The sequence below is a fragment of the Rhinolophus ferrumequinum genome, chromosome 10 (genome assembly GCF_004115265.2).
Source record: "Rhinolophus ferrumequinum isolate MPI-CBG mRhiFer1 chromosome 10, mRhiFer1_v1.p, whole genome shotgun sequence".
NCBI classification, from domain to species: domain Eukaryota; kingdom Metazoa; phylum Chordata; class Mammalia; order Chiroptera; family Rhinolophidae; genus Rhinolophus; species Rhinolophus ferrumequinum.
This window is the reverse complement of record NC_046293.1, coordinates 9,450,477-9,475,127: the sequence shown is the minus strand read 5'-3', so window position 1 is coordinate 9,475,127 and position 24,651 is coordinate 9,450,477. Positions and strand designations below refer to the sequence as shown.

Sequence of the window (24,651 nt, the reverse complement as noted above, 5' to 3'; positions counted from 1 at the left end):
GACCACGCTTTCAGGGACTTGCCTCGGAGAACCAGCTGAGACCCAATGACGTCCCCAGTGCCCCTTCAGGCACAAGGGCTGATTTTGAGGGCATCTCTGGAGGAAGCGATTTTGCTGTTGCTAAGGCAAGGTGAAAGCTTGGAGAGGAGAATTGAACTAAGCCACAACTTAGACGAAGACGTTCCCTGGCCAGCAGCTAGAAGGGTCACAGAATAACCTCGGAACTGTGAACACCTTCAAACCTGCCTGAGCCCAGGCAAGTGTCCTGGGAGCGCCTGGCAAAGTGGGACCCCCCTACCCGGAGGGGTTTTCATGAATCTGAAGGAGAAGGGAGTAGGCTGCAGCTGGACAGGCTCAAGGCTGGGAGCACATGGGTAAGGCTGCAGACTTCCTGGAGAAAACAGAGGAAACAGGTCACCTGCCGTTTGGCCCCACGGGCACTGATTTGAGAGAGACCCCATTTAGAAGGTGAAACACAGGACGTATAAGAGCAGGGTCTCCCCTGTACTGGGCCCAGAGCCCTGTCCCAGCCAAATCCCCCAGGCTGTGGGAGCCACAGTCAGCAAGAAGGTCTTATCCCAAATTGCCCAGAAGGCAAACCTATTGGGTAATATTTGTTTCTTACCAATGAATATCTCCTCACCCCAGAGAGAATTAGGAGGAGGTACAAAACACACACACACACACACACACACACACACACACGCGGAAGGTTTGTGTATTTAACATTTGTGTTAAGATATCTGGGCATATCTGTGTTTAAGTATTTTTGATGTTTGCTCTTTAAAGCACCAGGGTCCTTGAAATTCAAACTAATTATCTGTAAATAAGGAATGAATTCAGAATTGTGATTTTCCTTGAGATGTCACTCCTGTGATAAGGAGATTGGGGCATGAGGAGAAGCCACAGTTACTCTAGACTCCTAGAAAGTTATCAGGACACAAGGCATCATTCTGCCCATAAATGAAGCATTTACAAAGGAAATCAGATACATTAAACTTCAGGACAAAGTTTGGGGTAGTTAAGAAGATTGAATTAATGACATTCGTAAACAGGACCTAAATTAACCACAAGTCCCCTTAAATGTGAATGTTAAAATTTACTAGATTTATAAATAGTGGTTTCGCGTTGAAATAAAAAGATATGGGTCTCTGAATTTGTAATTTTAGTGAATAAAGTTTGTTTTTGAAACCTGAGTAATAACAGAATAAGCCTTTCTGTACACGAAAGCAAAGCCTTTCCTTAAGGACACTTCCAAATTCCCAGTAACTTCTGGTTACCACCTGACCCAAGGGAAGGGGCAGTTGGGGGGTTGGGGGCAGCCACATGGGAAGAACCTGGACTGGCCAAGACCCCCCAGGCTCATATCCACCTTTGGTCACATCTTCGTTTCCTCGGGAATACTGGGAACCGCCCGTGTAGATGAAGAGCCACGGCCAGGCTTGAGCCTGAGCCAGGCTGGGAGGCCCTGGGACAGCCCCAGACACAGGCCTGAGATGACAGGGCTTGTGAGATTCCAGTACCCGTTCCTCTGTCCCCTCCCACACACCTGCCCCTCTCAGTGGGCCTTACCAGAAGGTTCCCCCCAGTCCATGCAAACTCCCAGGAAGGTGAAAGGGATCAGAAAATACCCGTGGGCCAAGAGCCACCGGGACACAGGGTCAGAGCTGCAGAATCCCTCCCTGGGACACCACTCACAGGGGACGCGCTCAGTGTCCCGGAGCCCACCCCAAGTGCCCCTGTACAGATCCAGGCTGAATCCACGGGCTTCCCCGAGGAGGGGTTTGTGGCAGTTGGGGAGCAAGGGTCTGAGAAAAGGGTGGGCGGGGGGGGGGGGGCTCTGCCTGTTGTGGAGACAAGGAGGCTGGAGCTTGAGCAAAGGTTTGGCAGTTCAGCCTGAGGTCACTGGATGAAGACCCAAGCTCCATGCCTGACCAGAGAAAGTTGCATCGTTTGATCCCTGAGAAGGAGCAGAGGGTAGGAGTGTTCATATCTGTGGAGAAAAGGGCAGCAGACTGGTGGGAGCCACCATGGGCAGAGACAGGCAGCCTGGAAGGAGACCCACTGGGTCGGCTGACAATGGCAGGAGATCCACTGGGTCCCCCTTCACCCCAATCCTCCCAGGGCATAATCACTGGTATTCAGCTGAGACAGTGATGTCCTAATGCCCTTCCATCTCTAATGTCTGAATACAGGGATGAACGAGGCCAGGCCGCCCAGAAGGGGAGCAAGGGCAGTTGGCAGAGGGGCTTTTCAGGACAAACCATTAGGAGCCCAGCCTGCCAGGCTTGGGGGTGGGAGCAAGTGACCCTCTGGTTTCCTGATGGCCCACCCTGTGTGGCAGACATACTTCTTTTTTTCCTTGCCCCTGGCTGCCCATTCAAATCGCCCCGTTCCTTAACTCTGTGTGCGAGGCTCTGGTGAGAAAGAGAATCCGGGGCACCGAGCACCAGAAACTGGAGGCAATGGGACTCCAACTTCAAGGGGTGGGGGGCTTGACATTCAACACAGACCTTGTCCCTGTTGTTTTAAATAAGAAATTTATTGCAAATATAGAAATTGATTCTCTCCATACAGGAATCTTCGAGTTGAGGAAAACAATTTCGTGCCATTCAGTTTAAAACAGGAATTTGGGACTGGAGGGAGAGGCAGATAGAGGGAAGAGAAAAAAATAAATGAAATTACCCCCCTAAAAGAAGAAAAGGAGAAGGTTCAGGCCCCCCGAGGGAGGAAGGTCCACACACAGCTAGGTTTCACAGGTTCGGGGCCCAGGACCGGAGGCCCAACTCTGCAGGACCCAAACCAGGTGCCAAGCCGCAGGGTTAGGAGGGAGGGAGCGAGGGCATGAGAATGGACCCCTCACCCCTGGCCAGCCCTGTGCTTGTTTGGTGAGGGACAGGGGAAAAAAAGAGCCCAGACCCTCCCACCCCACCCCATTCCACAACCCCCTTCCTCTCCCTCCTGCTCAGCAGGGATGAGCGAGGGACCTTTAATGGGGAACTTCTGAGGCAGGCATGAGAGGCAAGGAGCTTACGTAAATACTGGTTTTGTCTTAAAGGTGGGGGAATACAGGGTCAAGATGGATGAGGAGCATGGCAGCTTCTGGGACGGAGGCGGCTGTAAAGCAGAAGTCTCGGCAGAGAGGAGAACAGCACTGGGATCAGGCGAGCCCCAACCTCCACACTGGCCTCGTGGGCAAGCTTCAGCCCCACCTCAGAAGCCCCCATGGGGGTCAGACAGCCCCAGGGCTTCCCCACGCTTTGCCCACCCATCTGCCACCCCAGAGAGGGCCCTGTTTTGCCAGGAATGGGGTATGATCTGCTAAACGGCAGGTTCGCTCGGAGGGTGGGGGTTAGCTGAGGAGGTCCTTCCAGCCTCTCCTAACCCCACTCTCTCTCCAATCCCATTTTCACGTGGCCATTGGGCTAGTCCTCTGGCCCACGTCATTCGGGTCACTTCCTCCCTGAGGAGTGCCCCCAGCCCCTCCCTCCTCCATCACCCTATTTTAATTCTCTGCACAGTGGCCGTCACTAGGGAACATTTTGTGGCTGTCCCTTCACTGCATGTAAGGCCCCTTATAAGCTGGGACTTGTCCCTCTTGACCCCCATGCCTGGCCCCCTTCCTGGCCTCAGCCTGTCCTTAGCTGATTTCAAGACCCTAGAACATTTCCTTTCTTTCCTTTCCTCCACTTTGGTTTCCCTCTCTTAAATTTCCAGGAGGAGGAACAGGCCAGTGACTTCCAGTTGGGAACTGGGGACCCTTAGCCAGGCCCAGACTCTCGTCTGCTTCTTCAGGGCCATTCAGGCCTACTCTTCCCAACTGGCCTTTTCTACTCCCACCAGCCCGTAGACACCCTTTCTTCGGCCTGAACACAGTTCTTCTGCACTGTCCCCTAGGAGGGGAGCAGAAGCAAGGGGCCTCCTGCAGAGGGGAGAAGCAAGCCCGGGACCCCTGAGGAGGTATCTGCACCAGACTAAGCTTTCCTCTAATTTTTGCTTCTGGAAGGCCATTGGCTCCAACAAAGGGTTGGTGACACCTGCCGTACCCTTCAGGAGAGAGTGGACCCATCGGTGCCACTTCCCAGGAACAGGAACCCAGGAATTTCCTCTGGAGATTCTCTGACAGGGACATCAAGCCCAGGCGTGAGCCAAAGCAGGGAGGCCTGTGACAGGAGGTCCAGGGTGCAGCTCACATCTCCTCCAGTCGGCTTCTCCCCTCAACTCCACCCGGTTCCCCTTCCCTTCTCTCCTGGCTGCCTGCCCTTCCAGCCGGCCCAGGCCATGGCCCAGGTCCACTATGACCACCACCATTATAAACGTGGGGCCCCAGGCCGGCCAGACTCCTTGACATAAGTATCCATTTGTCTTTCATGAATATTTTGTTCTTTCCTGGGGGAAGAAAAGGAGCCAGGACACAGATGCAGGAAAGCCTCCAATGTGGGCTGCAGTGCACACTTCCCGAGAGTGAGGGGCCTGGCCTGGGCAGCTGAGGGATTTGGCCTGGCTGAGAATTCCAGAGGCCTGAGTTTTAGAAACTAGATATTCTGCCCTAAAGATTGGTGTGAAGGTTGGTTCACTTTCTGGAGTGGTAAGACCCTCACTGTTAAGATGGGGACCTATCCTTAAAGACTCTTAAAATGAGACAGTCTGAGGTTTTTATAGGTCATCTTCAACCAGGAATGATGCGGGAATGGCAAGGTGGGGTTCCCGCTCCTGCTGCCAGAACCCTCCTGTGGGCAGCTCTATATCCTATGAGGCCAGGCCAACGTCGGGCCCCCATTCCTTTCATGGGTTCCTCCCTCAGAGCCCCAAGCCTCCCCATAAAGCTCTCCATGAAGCCCCAAGCTCCTGGCTTCCTGTACTCAGCAGTGCGACAGACCCTCTACCCCACCTGGCAGCCAAATCACCACGCCCCACCCTCTTTGGGGGCCCCTATTTCTTCAACAGCAAAATGGGAGCAAGCAGGACAGGGGCGAGGCCTTCCCATGTTCCCTTTCCCAGAGCTGTTCTTCCCTGGCAGGGAGGAAGGGAAGAGGCAAGGATGAGGACGGATGGGAGGGAACTGGGGACATGAGAGACAGAGGGAAGAGGAGAGGTGGCACTTGTGGGCCCAAAGTCCAGAAAGACAGGATGCAGGGGGGGGCAGGGGCTGTGTTTGGGTGGCACCTGTTTTGGGTCTTCTGCAGAGCTGGCCCCTCCCCGGGTGTCAAGAGCTGCTTGTCAGATCACAACAGAGGGAATGTAGGAAAAGGGGGGCGGTGGGGAGGGGGGCAAGGGAGTCTGGACAAACCGGCACATACACGACAGATGTTTGCTCAGAAAAATACAGGAAAATTGTCATGCAAATATAACAGGGAGAGTCTGCTTTCTCACACCGCTGGCTTCTCCGCCTGCTTGCTTTCCTCAGTTTTGCCAATCGGTGTGAGGAGGGGCTGGGGGCAGGGTTGGGGGATGTTGGGAGAGGTCTGCTCTGCATATCCATGCTGGCCCCCTCCCCTCCGCTCCCCAGGAGAACAGTCCTTTCTTTGTAAATGTCACCCCCAAAGTTGAGCCCCAGGCTTGGTCCGTCCCCCAAGTGGGTGTGAGAGAGGTGCTCAGTTGAGCCCTGAGGCCCCCTGGCCCTCCACTGTCTTCCCCCAGATCCTCCCTCTGGCAGGAAGGTCACTGGAGCCCCCCACCCAGGGGGTGGCAATGGCTTTCCTGGTCAGAGCCCCTCACACAGTACAGGTCTTGGTCCTACCCCAGGGCCCAGCCTTACCCCGCAGTCACATTCCCCAAATCTCACGAAACCCAACTGGGTAACAGGCCAGAGGTTGGGGGTCTCTGGCCGAGGTGTGGGAAGAGCTGAGTAGGCCCCTGCCCATCCTGAGGTGTGTGCGGAGCCCAGGGGCACACTGGCAAGTGGGCAAAGCTAGAGTTGTCCCACCCCCCACTGGCCCACCTCCCACCCAAAGGTGAAGGAATGACTGACTCCAGCCCCAGCACTCGCACAGTGTTCAAGACCTCCAGTCTCAAGACCCCAAACCTGCCCCCAAGCTCTGCCCAGGAAGCCCCTAGCTCATGAGCAAGGCAGCTGCCATCTGGCCCTGACCTCCCTCACCGCCCTCAGTCACCCACACTGGGAGAACCCCCAGGAGCCCAACGGTCCCAACTGCCAGGCTCTGGGTTGCCATGGTGACAGAAGCTGGCCAGGGACAGGGAGGGGCCACACGAACCCAGCATGTTCCCCACCAGCAGGGGGTAAGGGTGCTCACTGTTTGTGCTTTGTTCGATGTTGGGTGGAGGTCAGCAAGAGGGGACTGGACATCTCCATATTTCCATGGAAATACGGGAGCCCCTCGGGCCTGGCGTGAATTAGGGATGGGCAGCAAAGAGGGGCTGGGTGGGAAAGCCCGGCACAGCCCCCCTTCCTCTGGGCAGGCTGAGATGCTGCCCTGAGATCCCATGATGGGGGTCAGGCAGCTGGGAGGCCAGGAAGTGGGGGCACAGGAAGGAAGGCCCCCATTACACCCCACCTCCCCGCTGCTCCCAGGCATCACAGTTCCCTGCTGACCTCCTGGGATGAGTAGGGGTCCTGGAGGCCCAGATAGCTAGGGGGCCTGCATCTGAAAGGTGGCCCACCCTTGCTCCTCAGACCGCATAGGCAGCTCCCGGGCTACTTGGAAGACACTTGAAGGGGCTGGTGGAACGTCCCCATGCCTCTGCTCCTTTCCTGTCAGCAAGACTTCCCATCTCTCCTGGGTGCTGGCCTGGGGGATGAAGGGCCCCCCCTAGCAGGATCAATCACAGCTCCACACTCTGGGGGCATGGCCATGGGGCTTTCGAGAAAGGAAAAGTACCCGCCTGATTCTCAAGTCCCTCAGCCTAAGGAGACCACAGCTGGAAAGGGGTGGTGGGTGGACAGAGGATGGGGACCCCAGGGGAGCCACTGGGGGACAGCACTGAGTTAGGAAGTTGGGAGAGTGACTCTAACTTGCCGGGAGACCCTGGGGTTATCATCTCCTTTCCCTGGGCCCCAGTTTCCCCATCCATAAAGGGAGGAAACAATGCCCAGTGTCCACCTGGTGCTAAATCTCCAAGTGACCTGTCTCTCAATGGGGAACCCCTCCAAGCCCCAGAATGGCTGCAGTCCATCTCTGCCCCAAGCTCCTTTGCTCCCTAACCTGTCCTAGGGCCCCAGGCCCCACCCTCCTTTGGCTCATCCTCTGCCTTCCGCCCCACCCAGCCCTGCGCACCCCAGCAGTGTCCCTGGGCAGCACAGTAATGACGCCTGGTTTCGGTATCAGTGTGTAAACTTTAAGGAGAACGTGTCTTTGTTTTCCTGTCCGTTATTGTCGGGTGGTGGTGGTTCACAGTCAGGTGGTGGTCAGGTGTGTGCGTGGGTGCGTGCGTGCGGGTGTGCGTGTGCGTCCACTCCTCAGCCTCGGCCCCCGCCGCGCGCCCCCGCCCGGCCCAGGGCCTTCCCCGCGTGCCCCCTGCCCTCCCGCTCCGACCTCACCGGGGAGGAGAGGGTCACAGCTTCTGCTGGGCCGAGACCCCCTTCCAGTAATCGAGGATGTCGTGCAGGTCCTCGTCCTTGGCGAACTGGACCTTCTTGCGCAGGGCGTGGCCGGCGGCCATGTACACCTCCTCCCGGTGGTGCTTCTTGTAGGGCCGGAAGCGCTCCCAGATCTTGTGCGTGCTCTCCGAGGAGTACTCAGGGCTGGACGAGTACCCCGAATAGTAGTGTCTGGGGGAGAGCTGCGAGTAGGTGGAGTCCCGCTTGGAGCGGGTCAGCGGCTTCAGGAAGGACACGCGCTGGCTCAGGCTGTCTGCGCCCTCCTCGTAGTACAGGGCCGGGAAGCTGTGCCGGTGCTCGCTGCAGTGGTACGCGGGCTTCACCTCCAGGTGGTGGACGCCGCCCCCGCCGCCCCCGCCGCTGCCTGCGGGCACCAGCGGGAGCCGGTCCAGCGGGCTGTTGAGAGGGCTGCTCTTCTCGATGTACTTGGAGTCGCCTTTGGCCAGCCCCGCCGACGCCGGGTGGTCAGGCACGTCCAGGCTGAAGACCTTGGCACTCTTGATGGAGCCGCTGGATGAGACGCTGCAGGTCTTGCGGGTCACCGCGGCGTCGGCGCTCAGCTGGCGCTGTAGCGGGTGGTGGGAGCTCTCCTTGTAGGGGGGTGACAGGAAGCTGGGCCGCTCCAGTGCTCCAGGGGCGGTGGCTGAGGAGGCGGTGGTGACCGCAGGGAGCGACTGGCACTCGAAGGCCAGCTCTGTGTCCCCGCCTGCACCGCCACCCCCCAGGAAAGAGGCCGAGTCCAGCTTGAGGGCATCGATGCAGTTGTTAATGATCTGGTTCACCTTATCCACCTCCTTGGCGATGGTCGAGATCTCGGCGGCTGAGCCCTGGCCGTTCTCCAGGTCCGGGAGGTCATCCTCAGGCCGGGCCATGCCCTCCCCGCCCGAGCCCGTGCGCACCTCCATGTAGTTACCCTTGGTGGTTACCTTAGGCGTGTCCAGCCCAGCCTCCAGCCCCTTGGAGGCGGGCAGCTTGTCCCCGATCATGGATGGGATGGAGGACATGCGGGACACGGGCAGCACGGGGGGCTCGCCCAGCTTCTGGGCAGCATGGACCACGGACCCCGCCTCCACGTCAGCTCCGTAACGCATCTCCAGGATGGTCTTCTTGACCTTGACGGACTTCTGCTTTTCCTCCTGCGTGCGTCGCTTGCGCAGGCAGTAGTACACGGCTCCCAGCACGATGACCATGCCAAACAGGCAGCCCAGGATGGTCATGATGTAGTGGGTGGTGGTGGAGGTGCTGGGCGCCAGGTCGCCCGGGACTGGGTCCCGCGTGGTGAAGGCTAGGCAGGTGTGATTGAAACGGCGGCTATTGCGCAGGGAAGTGACACAGAAGGTGTACTCAGTGTGCGCCCGGAGCTTGTCCAGTGTGACGATCTCCTTCTTGTTCTTGAGCGTCATGACGTCGGAGAAGTAGCTGTTGTTGTACTGGACCAGGATGTACATCTTGCTGTAGGGGTGTGGGATGATGACCACCAGGGTGGCCGAGGTGAAGGTGACGTGGTGCAGCTTGATGGCAGGCCCCGCGGACGCATCCGTGGTGGACGAGGCCGGGGGCTCAGCTGAAAGGATGTCATCGGGGCTGAAGCCCGAGTTCTCATCAGGCTCCCGCTGGGCGTAGGTGGCATAGGGCGTGGTAGGGTGGCTGGCAGGCCTGGCAGGCAGCGAGCCGTTGCGGCACTTGGCCTGGAGCACGGTGATGGCATTGAGGCTGTGGTAGGGCCGAGGCACCAGCAGCGGGTAGCCGGCAAACTCCCGCGGGGACTCGCACTGCAGGCGGTCATAGTTCTTGGTGACATTGTTGAAGACCACGAGCCAGGCCAGGAAGCCAAAGAGGTCGCACTCACAGTTGAAGGGGTTGCCGGCCAGCTCGCACACCATGAGGCTGGCCAGGCCTGCGAAGGTGGTGCCGTCCAGGCGGCTGAGGCGGTTGGAGGACAGGTCGATGCTGATGAGGCTGGGGCACTCGGAGAAGGCGGCGGGCGTCACCAGCTCGATGAGGTTGTGCTGCAGGAAAAGGAACTGCAGGCGGCCCAGGCCGCGTAGCATGCCCTCCGTCAGGTTGCTGAGTTTGTTGTAGCCCAGCTGCAGCACCTGCAGGCTCGCCTGGCCCAGGAAGGCGCCATCCTCGATGTAGGAGATCTCGTTCTTGGTGAGGTTGAGGTCGGTGAGGTTCCCGAAGCGGTTGAGGGAGGAGTAGAGCACGGCCCTGAGCTTGTTCTCGTTGAGCCGCAGGTCGTGCACGGTGCTGTTGATGTGCTGCGGGATGGTCTCGTAGGGCGGCTGGTTCTGGCTGCAGATGGCCAGCCACACGTACCCCTTGTCGCCCTCGATGAGCCAGCAGTCGGCGCGCACAGCGCCCGGCCGGCACACACACAGCAGTGCGGCCGCACACAGCCCCAGGCGCAGCATGGCTGGGCTTGGGGTGAGGGGCACAGGGGGCCTAGAGGTGGGAGGCTGGGGCTGGCAGCACAGTCCTCCCTGGGGCCGCCACCATCTTGGGGGCGACCCCCAGCACAGAGGCCCCAGGTGAGGCAGGCACGGCCAGGGGACCTTCCGGGGAGCTACCAGCAGGCGCTGGGCACTGGGGCCAGGCTGGGGCCAAGGGGATTTGGGTCCCCACAGCCTGCTTCCCACGTTGCTCTTCTGCTGGGAAGGTGCACGGGCTCTCAGGGCTTCACTTCCTCTCCCTCCTCCTCCTCCTCTCCTTCCTCCTTGGGCTCTGGGCTCAGAACTTCAGACGATTCCCACGGAAGGCTGGAGAGTGGGGCTCTGAGGGGGGAGCAAGTAAGACGGGGGCAGGAAGGAAGAGACCCATCTGTCACTTGGTTCCTGAAAGGCAGCACCGAGAGGGGTTGACATCAATGTGAGGGCTCAGAGCAGCCCCTCGAAGTCCAGCATAGGCCCTCAGTCCCTTCTCCAACCCCTCCCATGGTGGGGGGCAGGTCCTCTGTGCCAGCAGCACGCTGGGGTCCCTCTTACATAAAAGAAGGGAGGGTGGTGGGTGGCAAGAGAGGGAGGAAGGAGCTGGGGGCCTGGAAGCGGGGAGGAGGGGCAGAGTCTGAGGACAGTGGGCACAGAAGGGACACTGGCCAGTTAACGGGCCATGTGCACATATACACTCACGTGCACTCACACGCATGCCCCAGCACACTCGTGTCCATGCTCGCCCAAGTGCCTGCACAAAGACCCACGTACCCTACGTGATCCAGATTCCACAGCATGCACACCCAGACAGGTACGTACACACACACACACACACACAGAGTCTTGTGTAGGACAAAGGGGCCATACACACATGGCCACGTACCGGGCAGGCACCTCCAATCCAGAGAAAGAATTAAGAAGCCCAGCAAAATGCCTCCTCTCCTCCATGCCCAGAAATAAATAATTCATTTGTTGTGTAATCGCTCTTGTTCCAAAAATAATTCCCTTGTCTCGGCTTCCATGGGGGAGGGGTGGCAGAGCAGCATGGCTATGGGCCCCCCAAGCAGGGGGATGCAGAGGTTGGGGTCTCTGGGAAGGGGAGGACATGGGACGAACTCATCCTACAGGTGGGAGCAGAGCCAAGGGAAAGAGGGAAGCCAGCCGCACCTCCAGTCCCACCTCCTCAAAGCACTTTCCAACAGAGGGCTGGGTTCCTGGGGGGCGGGGGGGGGGGGCGGGGGGGGGGGGCGGGGGGGGCGGGCGGGAAAGGCTCAGGCAGGTGATAAAGCCAGAGGTCTCGGGAATATGGTGATCACAGGCCTACGTCCCCTCTATGGCTGGAGAGTCAGAAGCCCTGAGACGGGCAGTGATTTGACATGAGTCACACAGCACAGCCTGGGCCAGGATCAAGGCTCCCAGGGCAGCAGAAATCAAGGGGCCTGGAGCACCATCCACCGGGCCCAAGCAGGTGAATCAAGCACACCTCTGAGTCTGTCTCCACATGGATAAAGTGGGGACCAGGTCATCTGATGGGGGAAGAAGTAGGGTGAGCCAGGCTTCCCGTGCCCAAGATGCAGAGGGACAGGGGAGCCAGCATAGGGCTGAGTGCCTACAGACCCTCATTTTCCAAGTGGGGAAACTGAGCCCCAGACCAGGGGAGACTTGTTCCAGTGGCCGGGAAAGCCAGACCGGGCCCCTCGACCCAGTGGGGCTCCAGTTCCCACCCAGTGCTCTCTGTACTGCAGGAAGAGCCAGGTGCTCCCTCCTCCTGCCCTGGGCAGTGGCCAGGGATGTGAAAATTAGGCAAGAGAAATTCATGTTCGGAGAAAGAAAGCCAAAGACTGTTCACAAGAGCCACCTCTGCTTCCTGCTCCCCCTCCTGGGAAACACCAGGAAGGAGAGAGCTTTGAGAAAAAAAATGTTAAACCCTTGCCTTTAAAGCAAAACCAATTTACAGCCCTGAGCCCCAGAGGGCTGCTGGAACAGAGGAAAGGGAAGCGGGGAGGGGAAAAGTGCCCGAAGACGTCCAGGCAGGCAGTTTTTGTTGAGGAGGTGACCAGGACGTCCAGATGAACCCTCAGGTTAAAAGCTGACTAAAGGAGTCAGAGGCTGTGAGATCAGAACCTCCAGGAGAGGTGGCCTCACACCTCCAGGTCCCCTGTGGGACCAGCTCGGGCTGAAGGGGCCAGACAAGGGTTTGGGGGGGCACTTTGAGGCAGTCGGCATGAAGGGATGCCCAGGCAGCAGACAGCATTTCTGTCCTTGGTTGTGCTACAAAAGTCTCAGGCTGGAGTCGGAGACCTGGGCCCCTCCCCAGCATGGCCACTGGCTCCCAGTGGACCCCAGCAGTCCCACCCCTTTTGAGGTCCCAGTTCCCCGACCCCCATGCACACACAGGCAAGGATGTTGTACTAGAGGAGGCTGAGTTGCCAAGCTTGCCCTCCGTCTGCACCACCTCTGGCTAGAAACGTCTGGGGATCGCATTTGTATGCAGGTGCACGCACAGGTGTGCTCTGGCTCAGAGCACCAGTGCAGGGGTGTGCTGACGTGTACGAGTAGATGGAAGTGTGGGCAGGCGCGTGCGCACACACATGCCTCTGTACACAGGACGTGTGCACTTGTGGCCAGCTATGGTACTCGAGGGTGAACAAGCTTGTGTGTGGAAGGGTGGGAAGGGATGTGTGTCGGGCATCTCAGGGGAACATCGGCAACACCTGCCGACATGTCAACATGTTAAGCACATATATGATGTATACATATGTGTGCACATGTACAACTTGAGCCCCACAGAGCCCCCCTACCCCCACTCCCTATCCTGAGATCTGAATTGCTCAAACCAGCACCCCCCGGCCCCCAGACCCAGGGGCCGTCCATCAAAGCTGAGCTGGCTGGAGCCCTGGGACAGCCCAAGCCATGCTGAGGGAATAGAAGAGGCGAGAGGGAGGGGAGGGGAGTAGGAGGAGGGGCCCAGGTTGGGGGTGGGGCTCGTCCTGTCCCATCTCTTTCCTTCTCAAACAGTGCAGGGTAGGCAGAGGCCCACCGTACCCCCACCCCAGCCACTCTGAGCTCTACCCACCTGAGCCCTCAAGATAACCCTGCCCACGGCCCTCTCTTCCCATCCTCCAGGTCTCCAGGATGGCTTGGGCCAGGGCCCAGCTTCCCCTCACTGCGACTCAGACAGGCTCCCCTTCACTCTGTCCCATGTGCGTCAGCCACCATGTCCCTGTCCCTGGGCTGCCTGCCCACCACGCGTCGAGGCCTGCGGCAGCCCGGGAGGGGGAACCACAAGGCTTTGAAGGCGCTGACAGCAGCACTTGGCCCCCAGCCGGCTGCGCACCCACTCGAGGTGTGGGGGAGGGGTGCCAGCCGTGGTTCTCTTGGGCCTGGAGGTCTCGGGGGTCATGCCCTTCTCCTGCTCCCGTGAGGGTGATCCCCAGCACACATGCTAGTGGAAGGAGCAGGGCCCTACCCCACACATACCTGTGGGTGGAGGGGAGAGAAAGGAAGGAAGTGAGGGAGCTGCAGACAGGAGGCGCGGACTGAGAAAGATGGAAGAGCAAAAATATGGAGACAGCCGAGCAGGGAGAGACGGAGGAATAGCCTCTGAGACAGAGACCCAATGATCAGCAGAGCCATGCAGGGAGATGATAGATGGCGGATGAGGGCAAAGGAGAGGACGCAGCTCCTGCTGCCCACCCACCCACCCACCCACCCAGGGACCCGGGAGACAGATGAGCACTGGGCCCAGCCAGCCACTGAGATGCAGCCTGTGACCAGCTCAGGGGAGTGGGGGAGGGGAAGCAGCAGGAAGCAGCTGTGGGAAGCAGCGGCCTTTTCTGCCCCAGGCCTCCATGGTGCTACACCTGGCGGGGGGTGTGGCCCATGGCGCAGTCCAAGCCACAGCAGGGTCTGGCAAAGCACAGAGCTCCTGGCTGAACTGGCCTGCAGGGACCCCCTCCCCAAACCCTCCGCCCCCACTATGCCTGCCCCAGCACAGGTGTGGTGGCAATGAGTGACCTCTGGCCAGAGCAGGGGGCAGGCCCAAAGTGCCACATCAGCACCTCTAACGTGGCAAAGTTGGGGGGCAGTGTGCTGTTGAGGGAACTTGAGGTGGGAACTTGAGATGTCCCTTTTCCTGGGGACACCCTTGAACAGAGAGGGAAAGTGACGGGACTAAGAAGCAGAACTGAGGTAGGGTCTCCATTCAGTGCGTCTGAGTCCCTCTGGGCAAGTGGCTCCCCCTCTGGGCCTCAGCCACCCCCCAAGTTAGTTGGTTTCTGTGCCCTTCTCCTCCAGGTGCCACAAGGTTCAGAGCCCCTCTGTGGACTCAGAATCCTAGTGCTTCAGAGCTGGAAAGAGGAAGAGGTCTTGTTCAGCCCAGTCCCAGCCCTTCTCAGAGGGGAAACTGAGGCCAGGACTGGGTAAGGGACCATGTTCAGCTGGTGGTGGGTCAGGCCCAGGACCCAGGGTGGAAGTGATAGATCCTGACCTGCCAACCTCAAATCCCCTCTGGGAGCTTCCTGCCCCGACACAGGCTCCTCCTCAGCTAACCCGGGAGAGGGGGCACGAGCCTGTTTGTTTGCCCATGAAGTGGGACGAATAATTCCTACCTGTCAAGGCTGGGGTGCGCTGATGTGCGTGGCTGGCCACACGGCTGATCTCGGGGGCTCAGGGAACTCTGCCTCCCCCTCCCTGGGCCGGGTGAGAGGACAGACAGGATGCCGTCTGCCTAAGTGACCCCTGGCTGACGGGCTGGGGGTGGGGGAGGGGAGGGGACCACAGGGGTCAGCAGGTAGACAGGGTAGCTCAGAGATCTCTGGCGAGTTACAGGCCCTTTCGAAACCTCAACTTCTCCACCTGCGTGGCAAGGTGAGTGCCACCCATCTCCCAGGGCTCCCACAAAACCCCAGGACATGGTGGAGATAGATATGCTGTGTACAGGGCAGGGGGCCCAGCAAACGCGCCGCCTCAGGCTCCTGCTCACACGGACACACTCCCACGTGGACGCTGGAGGGGTCCAGGGATCGAGTGCGGGAGGCAGCCCGTGTTCCAGCCTCTCAGGAGCAGAGACATGAGGCTTAGCCGGGGAAATCTCATTTGCAGAAGCTGATAAGCCCTGGCACGGGCTCCTCCCTGGGACAGGCTGGCTCAGACTCCCGGAGGTGCCATTGTCACTGTACATGTCAATGCTATTACCCAGGATTAGGAAGGCCAAGGACTCCTGGGGTCCAGCCAGAACTGCTGAGCAGGTGGTCACCTCACTTCTTTCTGCTGGGAACACACAACCAGGCCAGGGGTCCCAGAGATGGGCTAGTAACACTCTACCCTCTGGAACAAAGCCTGCCACCCCCTGGGGCTGGACACTGGGTCTTGTCGCTGCCTCTACCTCATCAGGGCTCCTCAGACAGGCTGCTCTGGGCCTTGGTTCTTCATCTATAAAATGGGATAACTATGCCTTCGCCACTGAACTACTGTTTGGTAGGTGAACCATTTGGATTTCAGCTGCAGGGCAGAGAGAAAAAAAGTATGGATGTTGGAGGCAAAGGGTCCTGGGATTGAATGCTGAGCTGTGTGACATAGGGCACATTAATTAACCTCTCTGGGCTTCAGTCCCCTCACCCATAAGAGTCATGGCTATCCTTTACCCAAAGGCTCATTTGTGTCTGATGTTTATGTTCCTTGAATCTTATATCACCCTGCATTGCTGGTGCTATTAGCCTCATTTTACAGATGAGAAAACTGAGGCTCTCTCCTTCCCCAGCTTCCTCCAAACAGCTGGGCCTGTGGCAAAGACTGCATATGTATGGGCTGTCTGGTGGGTTTCCTGCCCCTTGTGTCGGCACCTCCCTCCCTAGCAGGAAAGCGTGCAAGCATGGATTATGCACAAGCTGGGAGAGACGTCAATTTTTCCATCAGTCAGGAAGTACGTATTCCAGGGCAGCTATGTTCCTCAAACCCCCAGGCCCATTTGCACCTCAAGGCCTTTGCACGTGCTGTTCTCTCTGCCTGGAATGCTCTTCCCCTAATATCTGCACAACCCACTATGTCATTCAGGTCTCTGTTCAACTGCTCCCCCCAACTCCACTTAGCTGACACCAAATCTGAGGTAACCCACTGGTCACTCAACCCTGCATTTTGTCCCTTCAGGACACTCAACACTACCTGACATCATTTAGCTCTTTATTATCACACCCTCCTCGCCCTCGTCATGAAATCAAAGCACGCTTTATCTTGCTCGTTGCTATCACCTGCATGCCTAGAACAGGGTCAGGCATATAGCAGGTGCTCGGGACATGATGTATAGAATGACAGCTCAGGGCTAGGAACAGGGTATTAAATATCAGAGCGAGGGGCTCCACTATTGATAGGGTGCTCGCAGTGTGCCAGACATGTGCTAAGCCTTCCTTGTAGCCTCATGACCCCACCTTTATGTTTCCCATTTTACAGGTGACGAAATAGGCTCAGAGTGGTGCCGTGATCTGCCCAAGACCACACAGCCAGGAACCTGGAGCAGCCTGAGCTCTTAGAACCACCAGACTTTCCAGAATCCCTGCAGAGAGGATTCCCCCCAACTCGCATACCTCCAGTGACAGGGATCTCAGCACCATTTGAGGCTACTTATTTGCTTCTTGAACAGTTCTGATTGTTAGAAATTTCTTCTTATATTACAAAGCCAAATCTGGCTCCTTGTACCTCTGTTTATTGGTCCCAGTGTTGTGTGGAGCCACTGAGAACACAGCCAATAGCCCCCCTCCAAGCCCCTTTTGATAGGTGTTCATCTGTTATCTCGTGCCCCTGCTAGACAGCCTTAAATCCTCCCCTGCTCTTCCTACTCCGTGATGTCAAGTCTCCCACCCTTGGGCCCAGCTGCCCAAGGTCATGCTTGCTGTCAAGGTCCTTCCTAAAATGTGTCACCTGGTGCCAAGCATCAGTGCCAATGTGGTCTGAGCACTGATGGGCACCAGGGGCCCTCTGCCTCCCCTGATTCGGCAGCATGCTTGTTAGAGCAGTGTGGGTACACACCAGCCTTGTGTCTTCACCTTGTCCTCCCGTAGATGTTGGCCAAACTCCCTACACACATACTGTCAGGCAGCTCCAATGCCCTCAGAACGTCCTCCTTTTGGGTTTCACCCGAGGTGCTGGGTTTCCATCCACCCCCATTCAATCACGTCTTGTTAGTCTCAGCCCTTCGTGCTAGCTTCTCCACATCTCGGGGGAGCTGGCTTCTGCCCCTCAATGCCCAGCACCCCTCCCAGCTCTGTGCCAACCTGCACTGGGCAAGCAGGCCATGGCTGCACCCGCATCCGTGTCACGTGGAAACAGGGACCAGGCCCACAGCTCACCCCTGAGGCAGGTGGGGCACGCTGTCCAACCAGCTACACTCTCACCCATATTCCTTACACACCCACATGGATTTACTGCACACCTACTATGTGCCCAGCACGTTAGCAGACAGATACGCCCTGCCTCCAACTTACCCAAAAGAGCTTAATAGGAACCCCACCACCCCCAACAGCAGCAACAGCTGACAGTTATGGGCGACGTAACTGGGTTTGCCAGGCCTCGATGTACTGGGCACTCAGCTCCAAGTCCAGTAACCTTGGCCTGGAAAGGGGATTGCGCTAGTTTGCAGTGTTATAGGCAGTTCCGACACATTGACGGCTGGCTCACTGTGTGACCTTAGGTCAGTGCCTTACCCCTCTGGGCCTCAGTTTCCTCATCTGTTCAGGGAAGAAGAGCTGTGCACACACGTGTCTCTGGTTTACAGGAGCCAACCCAAAGCCCTCTGTAAACTACCTACTGTGTCATCCCCCATGAGCTCAACGGGTCTCTGGGCCTCCCCTGCTCCCAGGGTTGTCACATCTGTCATTAGCACCTTTGCTGTGTCTAGGCCTTAGTGGAAGGAGGTAGGCAGGAGGATGGAAGAGTGTTTACCAAAAGGCCTGGCCTTGGGAAACCACCCAGCAGCCTGACACGAGTGGCCCCAACACTGGTTCTATGGGCAGCTCTTCATAGAAGGCCCAGCTAACACAGACCACTCCCTGGAACCCCACTCCCCAGCCCAAAGAAACCTAGCACCCACCCCACCCCCCTCCTGCCCTCAGCCAAGGGTGACCTGTATTAAAAGTCCATTTCCTGGTTCCACCCCAGGGGTCATCTCTGGCTTTCCCAGAATCCTCCAGGCTATTCAGATGACTGCCTCCCCCACCTGACCCCTGTCCCCTACCTGACTCCACTCTCCCACCTGGTCCCTGACCCCCACCTGGCCCCTGCCTTCTCCACCTGACTCCTACCACCCTCCCCACCCCCCGCACCTGGTCCCTGCCTTCCCCACGTGTCCCCTGACCCCCCCCCACCTGGCCCCTGCCTCCCCAACCTGACCCCTGACACTCCACCTGGTCCCTGACACCCCAACTGGATCCTGCCTCCCCCAACCTGGCCCCTGCCTCCCGCACCTGGTCCCTGCTGGCCTTTTGGCCTTGGCTCCAGTAAACCCCAGGCCCCGCTCAGCTGTAGCCCCAGGCACTACTCACCAGTCTCCACTGGACCCGCTCTTTCACCAGTGCCTGTGCACGCGCGGCTGCCTCTGCCTGCATGGCCTCCATTCATTCATTCAATAAACATTTATGGAGCACCTACTATGTACTAGGCGCCAGCTAGGCCCACCCTCCTGGCTCTGCGTCTTCCACCTGCTCCTCTTCTAGGGACCCAAGGGGTGAATATTTCCCTGACTTCCAACATCCTCAGGGCTGTCCCAAGGCAGAGTGGCATATTAGGGACCCACCAGGAGAAGCAGAGGCTCCGGGTGACAGAGCGTGAGGCCCATTCAGAGGCAGCCTTGTCGGAGAGGGAGGCACAGCCTGGGGCAAGATGAAAACAAAGTCTTGGGCTTATATAGGCTGGGTCTAAGCACTTCTCGCATTAGTTCATTTGGTCCTTGGCACAACCTTATAAATTGGTACTATTATTATTCCCACTTTACAGAGGTGGAAACTGAGGTCTCATAACTGCTACACAGTGGCTTTGACCCTCTGTGGGATCAGGCTCTGGTCAAGAGATGCTGTGGAATCCTGTTTCATTTGGACAGCCATTTTAAAAAAAATTTTGAATTAGTTGCCAAAATTGAAAACTTGGGAAGATTTTATTTTTAAAATCCCCATTTCTGGAATCCACTGAAAACCCTGGGAGATGTGGCTGCTCAGGGTCTGCATCTCATCAGGAACAGAGCAGGTGTCCCAAGCCCAGGTGGACCCACCCTCCTCCCTGGCTCTCTAGCTGATGTTCTCCCTGGGCACTGGAGTTTTCGAGGCCAGCAACAGAGGGAACCCCAGAGTGGGGACAATTAGAATCCCAGCCTGTGTGGGAGACTCCATGAGCCTCCCAGTCTGGGACCCAAAGGTACCACCATCCCTGCCTGCCTGGTTCAGGGGCTCTGGGTCCCTGATGATGAGTCTGGGCTCAAGAATTCTACTCTGTATCTACAATTCCTTGGTCCTAAACACCTGCTGAGTCTCGGCCTCTGTGGTCACCAGTTCTATTGAACTTCAAGGCGCCCTGACCTGTCCACAACCTCCACCCATTTGGCTCCAAGCAGGCCCACTGGGATGGGAACCCCAAGCCAGGGGAGCACCCAGATGGCCTCCACATTTGCCTGTCACCTTGTGGGGCCCTGGCTCTTCAACAATGCTACTTGTGTTGCTGGGTCAAGTTTGGGGCTCCCGTTGGGGCTAGGGGGTTACTCACTCCCAAATACAATGATCACCCTCATCAAACACTGCCAGCCAACCTGGGCTGAGGTTCCCATCAAGGCTGGCGTGGACCCCAGGAGGTCTAGGGCCTTTGCGGCTGAAGCCACATCCCAGAGCAGGGCTTGCAGCAAAGGGCTCTGGGGGTTCTGGAATGGCCTCCCACAGACTTCAGGTTCCCTTCTCTCTGCTCACCTGGGACTCCTGCCTGTCCTCCCCACTGCTTCTCCAGGCCCCAGCACCCAGGGCCCATAGACCACCAGGGCCAGGCTGAGAACCCCTCCCAGGACCACAGCCCATCACAACCCCAAACAAGGCGGTCACACGGGGTCCCTCTCCTGGTGCTGAGACTAGTTTCTCTGGAGCAGGTGGGGGAGCCTGCGGAGGCCTGCAGCTGTGGCATCTGAGAACAAGGAAGCTCTGTCCCTGAAGAGGAGCCCCGGAAATGCCTGGGGGAGGACCACCCCATGACGGCTGGCTGCACAGAAACCATGGCTCGGGATGCGTGACCACCACGTCAGTGTGGACAATCCACAGAGACCAGCCCTCCCTAATGTTCTCCTGGAAGGGCTCCGGGATTCAGCTCAAATCCCGGCTCTGCCACTGAACCAACAGCGTGGCCCTGGCAAGCCACTTCTTACCTCTGAGTCTCAGTCTCCTTTTCTGTAAAATAGGACTAGAAGGGCACTGCCTCAGAGGGTGGTAGAGTGAATAGCTACAGAGCAGGGTCGGGCACATAGTAAGTGCTCAGTCAAGTTGACTGCTGCTGGTATGGTTACTGTGGCTTATCAGTCATATGTAGCAATGACAGAGAAAAAGGGATGAGGCTTGACCCCTGACAGCGTCTTCCTTTCAGTCTTGAGAGCAACACACTGCTCTTAGCCTGTCCCTGCCTCCTCTCATAGGTCCAACCCCCCAAAGGCCGGCTCCCACCCCCTGCCTTTAACCTGGTCCCCAGCCTCGGGTTCTCTGCCATTGCCTGTGCAGCACAATGGCTGTTATAATTAAGATTATCTCAGTGCGACAGCTGTGGTCCTTTGAAAATTGGGTTGAATAACAAGATCCTGGCGTATGGTGATTTCTTTTCATCTCCTGCTCCCTCTTTCTCTCTCTTTCACTCCAGCCTTGTTATGTATGCAAATGTTTTTTCCCCTTTCCCTCCTTCCCAACCAGTCTGGCTTCCAGTGAAGAGATGGGTGGGAACTCACCCTCCTGGGCCCTGCTGTGCACCTGGCACTAAGCAGAACGCCTGACACGAGTGACTTGGGTTGTCTCCTGCAGACCTAAGTCCTGACACCTTCCTCCTGGGACCACTCCCACTCTTGAGCCGGAAGCTACACACCAGTTTTCCTCCTACCTCCCAGGGTGCTTCCCCTCCAGCTCCTTTGCCTTCCTGAGGTCCTGGTCCCAGCCCTCTGCTCTCCTCTTCCGGCCGCCCCTCCCAGCACCTCAGCCCCTCCCAAGGCTTCTCTTAGCAACTTCTCTGTGCTGACCTTGTCCAACCACCACATCCCAGCCACCCCCTCCCTGGCACCTGAAACTCAACTCTGCCGCGCCCACGACTGGACTCACCTCTCACTGCCCGCCCATTCCCACATTGCTTCTGTCCCTGTTCCCTGACCTGCACAAGCATCCACAGCTGCCCACCTCCCCACACCTGAAGGTCTTTTGCGTACCCTCCCACTACTCCTCCTCTGCTCCAATCGCCTTCCTCACCCCAGATAAATTTCTCAATCAGCTTCCTGACTGGTCTCTATGCCTCCAATCTTAACACCCCTTCAATCCATCCTCCACCCAGCAGAAGATGAGCAAGTTCTAAAACCTAAAATCTGAGCATGGCACGCTCCTGTTCAAAAGCCTTCATTGGCTCCCTACTGATCTGGGAAAATTCCAACAACAGGCGTCTGAAGTCCAGCCCATGGGGTCCTGCATTGCTGGTCCCTGCTCTCCTCTCACGCCCTCCTGCCTCCCTCTACCAACTAAAATAGTCTGGTTGGGGTCCCTCCTCTTAGTTCCCACAGCCCCCCGGGGCTTCCTTCATCACAACTGGCATCATAAGTGCTGCTTTTATCCCTCGACTGAGTTCTCCGAGCAAAGGGCTGGATTCTCCATTAGAGCCCTGGCATCAGGCACCCAGTAGGTGCTTATTACATATCTGTTAATGACTGAATGAAAGAAGCCTGCTCTCTCCATTTATAGATAAGGAAACCAAGCTCAGAGTAATTAATGACTTGCTCAAGATCACACCATTTGTACAAGACAAAATCAGGATTTGAACTCAGGTCTGTGATTCCAATGCCAGTCTTTTCCACTCCCTGGGGTGGGCTGTGGGGGTCAGCTTCTGCACAAATCTCAGGGGACTTGAACCTGAGATAAGAATTGATAAGGAGATGGGACTCCCTACCCAGGCTGTTATGCCTCAGCCTTGGACTAGCCACGTGACTCCCAGGGCCTCAGTCTGCTCATCTGTAAAGTGGGAAGGAGCCCCATCTCAGGGGGTCACTGTGGGGGCAGAAACTCAGGTCTTGGAAGAAGCCCATCCTGCCGACACCTCCAAACCCAACTGCAGTGCCCTTGGCAGGCACTCCTCAGAGCTTGGGGGCTTCCTAGGATGGGAGATGTCAGACAAAGAACCCTATCAGCGCTAGTGGGAGAAGCATGGGGGACTTGGGGGTCAGATCATGACCTTCGGCTAAAAGCTTCCCCGTCTCAGCCTTGGTGTCCTCATCTGTGAAGCAGGCCCAGTTATGCTCATTTATTAGGGTTGCAATGGGGGGACTAATGTGTAAAGTGCCTAGTGCGGTGCAGCCCCTATCACAGCCACAAGGTTCTACGGGAGTGTGACCCTGAAGTGTGTCCCAGGGAGAGAGGGGAGGGGAAGGGGGCGCACCAAGCAGGACCATGTGCTCCTGACTCTGCATCCTCAACAGCCTGCAGAATAGAGCTCACACCCCAAAGGGTAACTCCTCCACATGGATCCCACCCACCCTCCTAAGCTCATACCCCACATCCTTTCACAACCTACGGAGTTGCAGGCTGCCCATCTGCATGTCCTCTGGACCTTTGCTCATGCTGTTCCTGAGTCTGGGGTGCCATTCCCACCCTTCCCCTCCACCCCACCTCCTCCCAGACCTCATGCCTCCTCCTCCAAGAAGCCTTTAGAGATTTCGTCTCTGCAGGGAGAGTGACAGCCTCCCTGCTCTGTCCCCATCCCGATTCCATCCCCATGGAATCCTGGAAGGATCCTAGAGATTGTCTCACTCCACCTCTCCTCCCCCGTTTTTACAGATGGGTAAACTGAGGCACAGATGAGGGATAGCAGCTCTCCAGGGATGCCCTTGAACCCAGGTATCTCTGTTGCTTCCAGCCCTACAGGTGGCTTCTTTCCTGGCTCTGAGCTGTTGTTCAGCCCTTGCCTGTCTTTTCCATGCCCCCCAGCCCAGAGCTACCTGAGGACAGGACCTCCATCTTCCTCTCTGCTCCCCCCACCCCAGTGCCTAGCCTAAGGCCTGGCGCATAGTAGGCACTCAGTAAATGTCTGTTGAATTGAATTGCGCTCAGGGCAGCCAGTCGTCTCTGCTCTGTAAGAGAAGCATAGAGTTAGTGGAGCTGTTCCCATGGCGACGGAGGTGGGAACCAAGCTGGTAGGAGAGGAGTCCAGCCTCCCAAGGACCCCTCGGGCCCTGGGAAGGAGATAGGGTCTGGGAAGCTGGAACATTCGGACTTAGGTGAGTCCAAATTCTGTCCCAACGGGCAGCATGACCCTGGCAAGTCACGCCTCCCCTAGGGCCTCAGTGGCCTCATGGGTCCAGTGATGACCCTCGAGTCCCTAGGGGCTCTGAGGATTGTCTGTGATGAGGACCAGAACAGACATGAGGCGTATAAACAGTGACTCAAGCACTGAGTACTCAGAGCCTGACACACAGAGTCGGGTGGGAATTATGGCCAATTCTACAGATAAGGAAACTGAGGCTCGGAGAGGGGGCGGCTTGCCTGAGGCCACGCAGCCCGTGCACTTGCTTGATGCCATGCTGTATACACGGTCTCCCTGCAGAGCTGGAGGGAAGCGAGGCATGATAACAAACCCCAGACAAAGACTTCGAGCTCACCAAAGGGTGATCCAGCCCAGGCCTGGAGGGCGACAGTTCTCTAGGCAAAGCGCCCAGCATGTGCTCCAGGGTTGTCAAGGGAAAGGAGAGAAGCCACATTCTCCCTTCCCCATGGGGGTGAGCTCTGATTCAACAGCCCCCAGAGGGTTCAAAGCCATCCTGAGATCTATGGGCTGCAAAGGCCTGGGCCAGCCCCAGTGTTAATATAGATCAGCAAAGACTATAAATACACAGCCAAGCCGGACACACCAGGGCTACGCCTGAGGAACAGCCCAGCAGGGGCTGGAACCCCCGCCCTGACCCACAGCCCTCTCCTCTTGAGCCTGGGTTTCCTTCTCTATCAACAGCAACCTACACCATGACCATGACAGTTCAAGTTCTTCACCGGACAATCTAGAGTTCCCTGACCCCGCCAGGCTGACGTGGGGGAGGCCCTGGGGCCCTGGCCAAAGACCTGGGGAGGAAAAGAGAAAGACACAAGACAAGCTCGCCCTGGGTCCACCTGGGACAGCTAAGGGAGGAGCTTGGATGTGCTTCTACTCGCTGGCCTGGAGCCTGGGAGAGTCAGGGAAAGGGGCCTAGCCGCCAGCTATTCACTCATTCACTACCTCATTCATTCCAACAGCCATTCTTTGAGCATCTCCTGCTGGGAGCTGAGGACCCCCAGCCAAAAGACAGAGTCTCGCCTGGGTGGGAGCTCTAGTAGGGAAGACAGCAAGATAAACAAACACCTCTCGGCTGCCCCTGCCCACATCCGGGTCTGGCTGTCCTCTGGCTCCTGTGGCCCAGCCCAGCTTGCATCAGGAACC

At 57.6% G+C, this 24,651-nt stretch overlaps 2 protein-coding genes across 6 annotated transcripts in view; one reads left to right on the top strand and one right to left on the bottom strand.

Moving 5' to 3' along the window:
• Positions 1 to 2,551: 2,551 nt before the first annotated feature.
• Positions 2,552 to 24,651, bottom strand: part of ELFN2 (extracellular leucine rich repeat and fibronectin type III domain containing 2) — a 54,981-nt gene continuing 32,881 nt past the window's right edge. For 3 of the 5 annotated variants that reach the window (XM_033116842.1, XM_033116845.1, XM_033116843.1), the window contains one exon: positions 2,552 to 10,392. In XM_033116842.1, the coding sequence (XP_032972733.1) occupies positions 7,513 to 9,972 (2,460 nt within the window). In that variant the 5' untranslated portion in view covers positions 9,973 to 10,392 and the 3' untranslated portion in view covers positions 2,552 to 7,512. Of the gene's footprint in view, positions 10,393 to 18,521; positions 22,727 to 24,651 lie in introns of those variants that run through there. The other 2 variants (XM_033116844.1, XM_033116846.1) reach the window with 2 other exon arrangements.
• The window catches only part of LOC117028318 (uncharacterized), a 38,737-nt gene continuing 27,290 nt past the window's right edge, over positions 13,205 to 24,651 (top strand). Inside the window, exon 1 of the mRNA XM_033116714.1 lies at positions 13,205 to 13,333. Within this exon, the coding sequence (XP_032972605.1) occupies positions 13,205 to 13,333 (129 nt within the window). The remainder of the gene's footprint in view (positions 13,334 to 24,651) is intronic.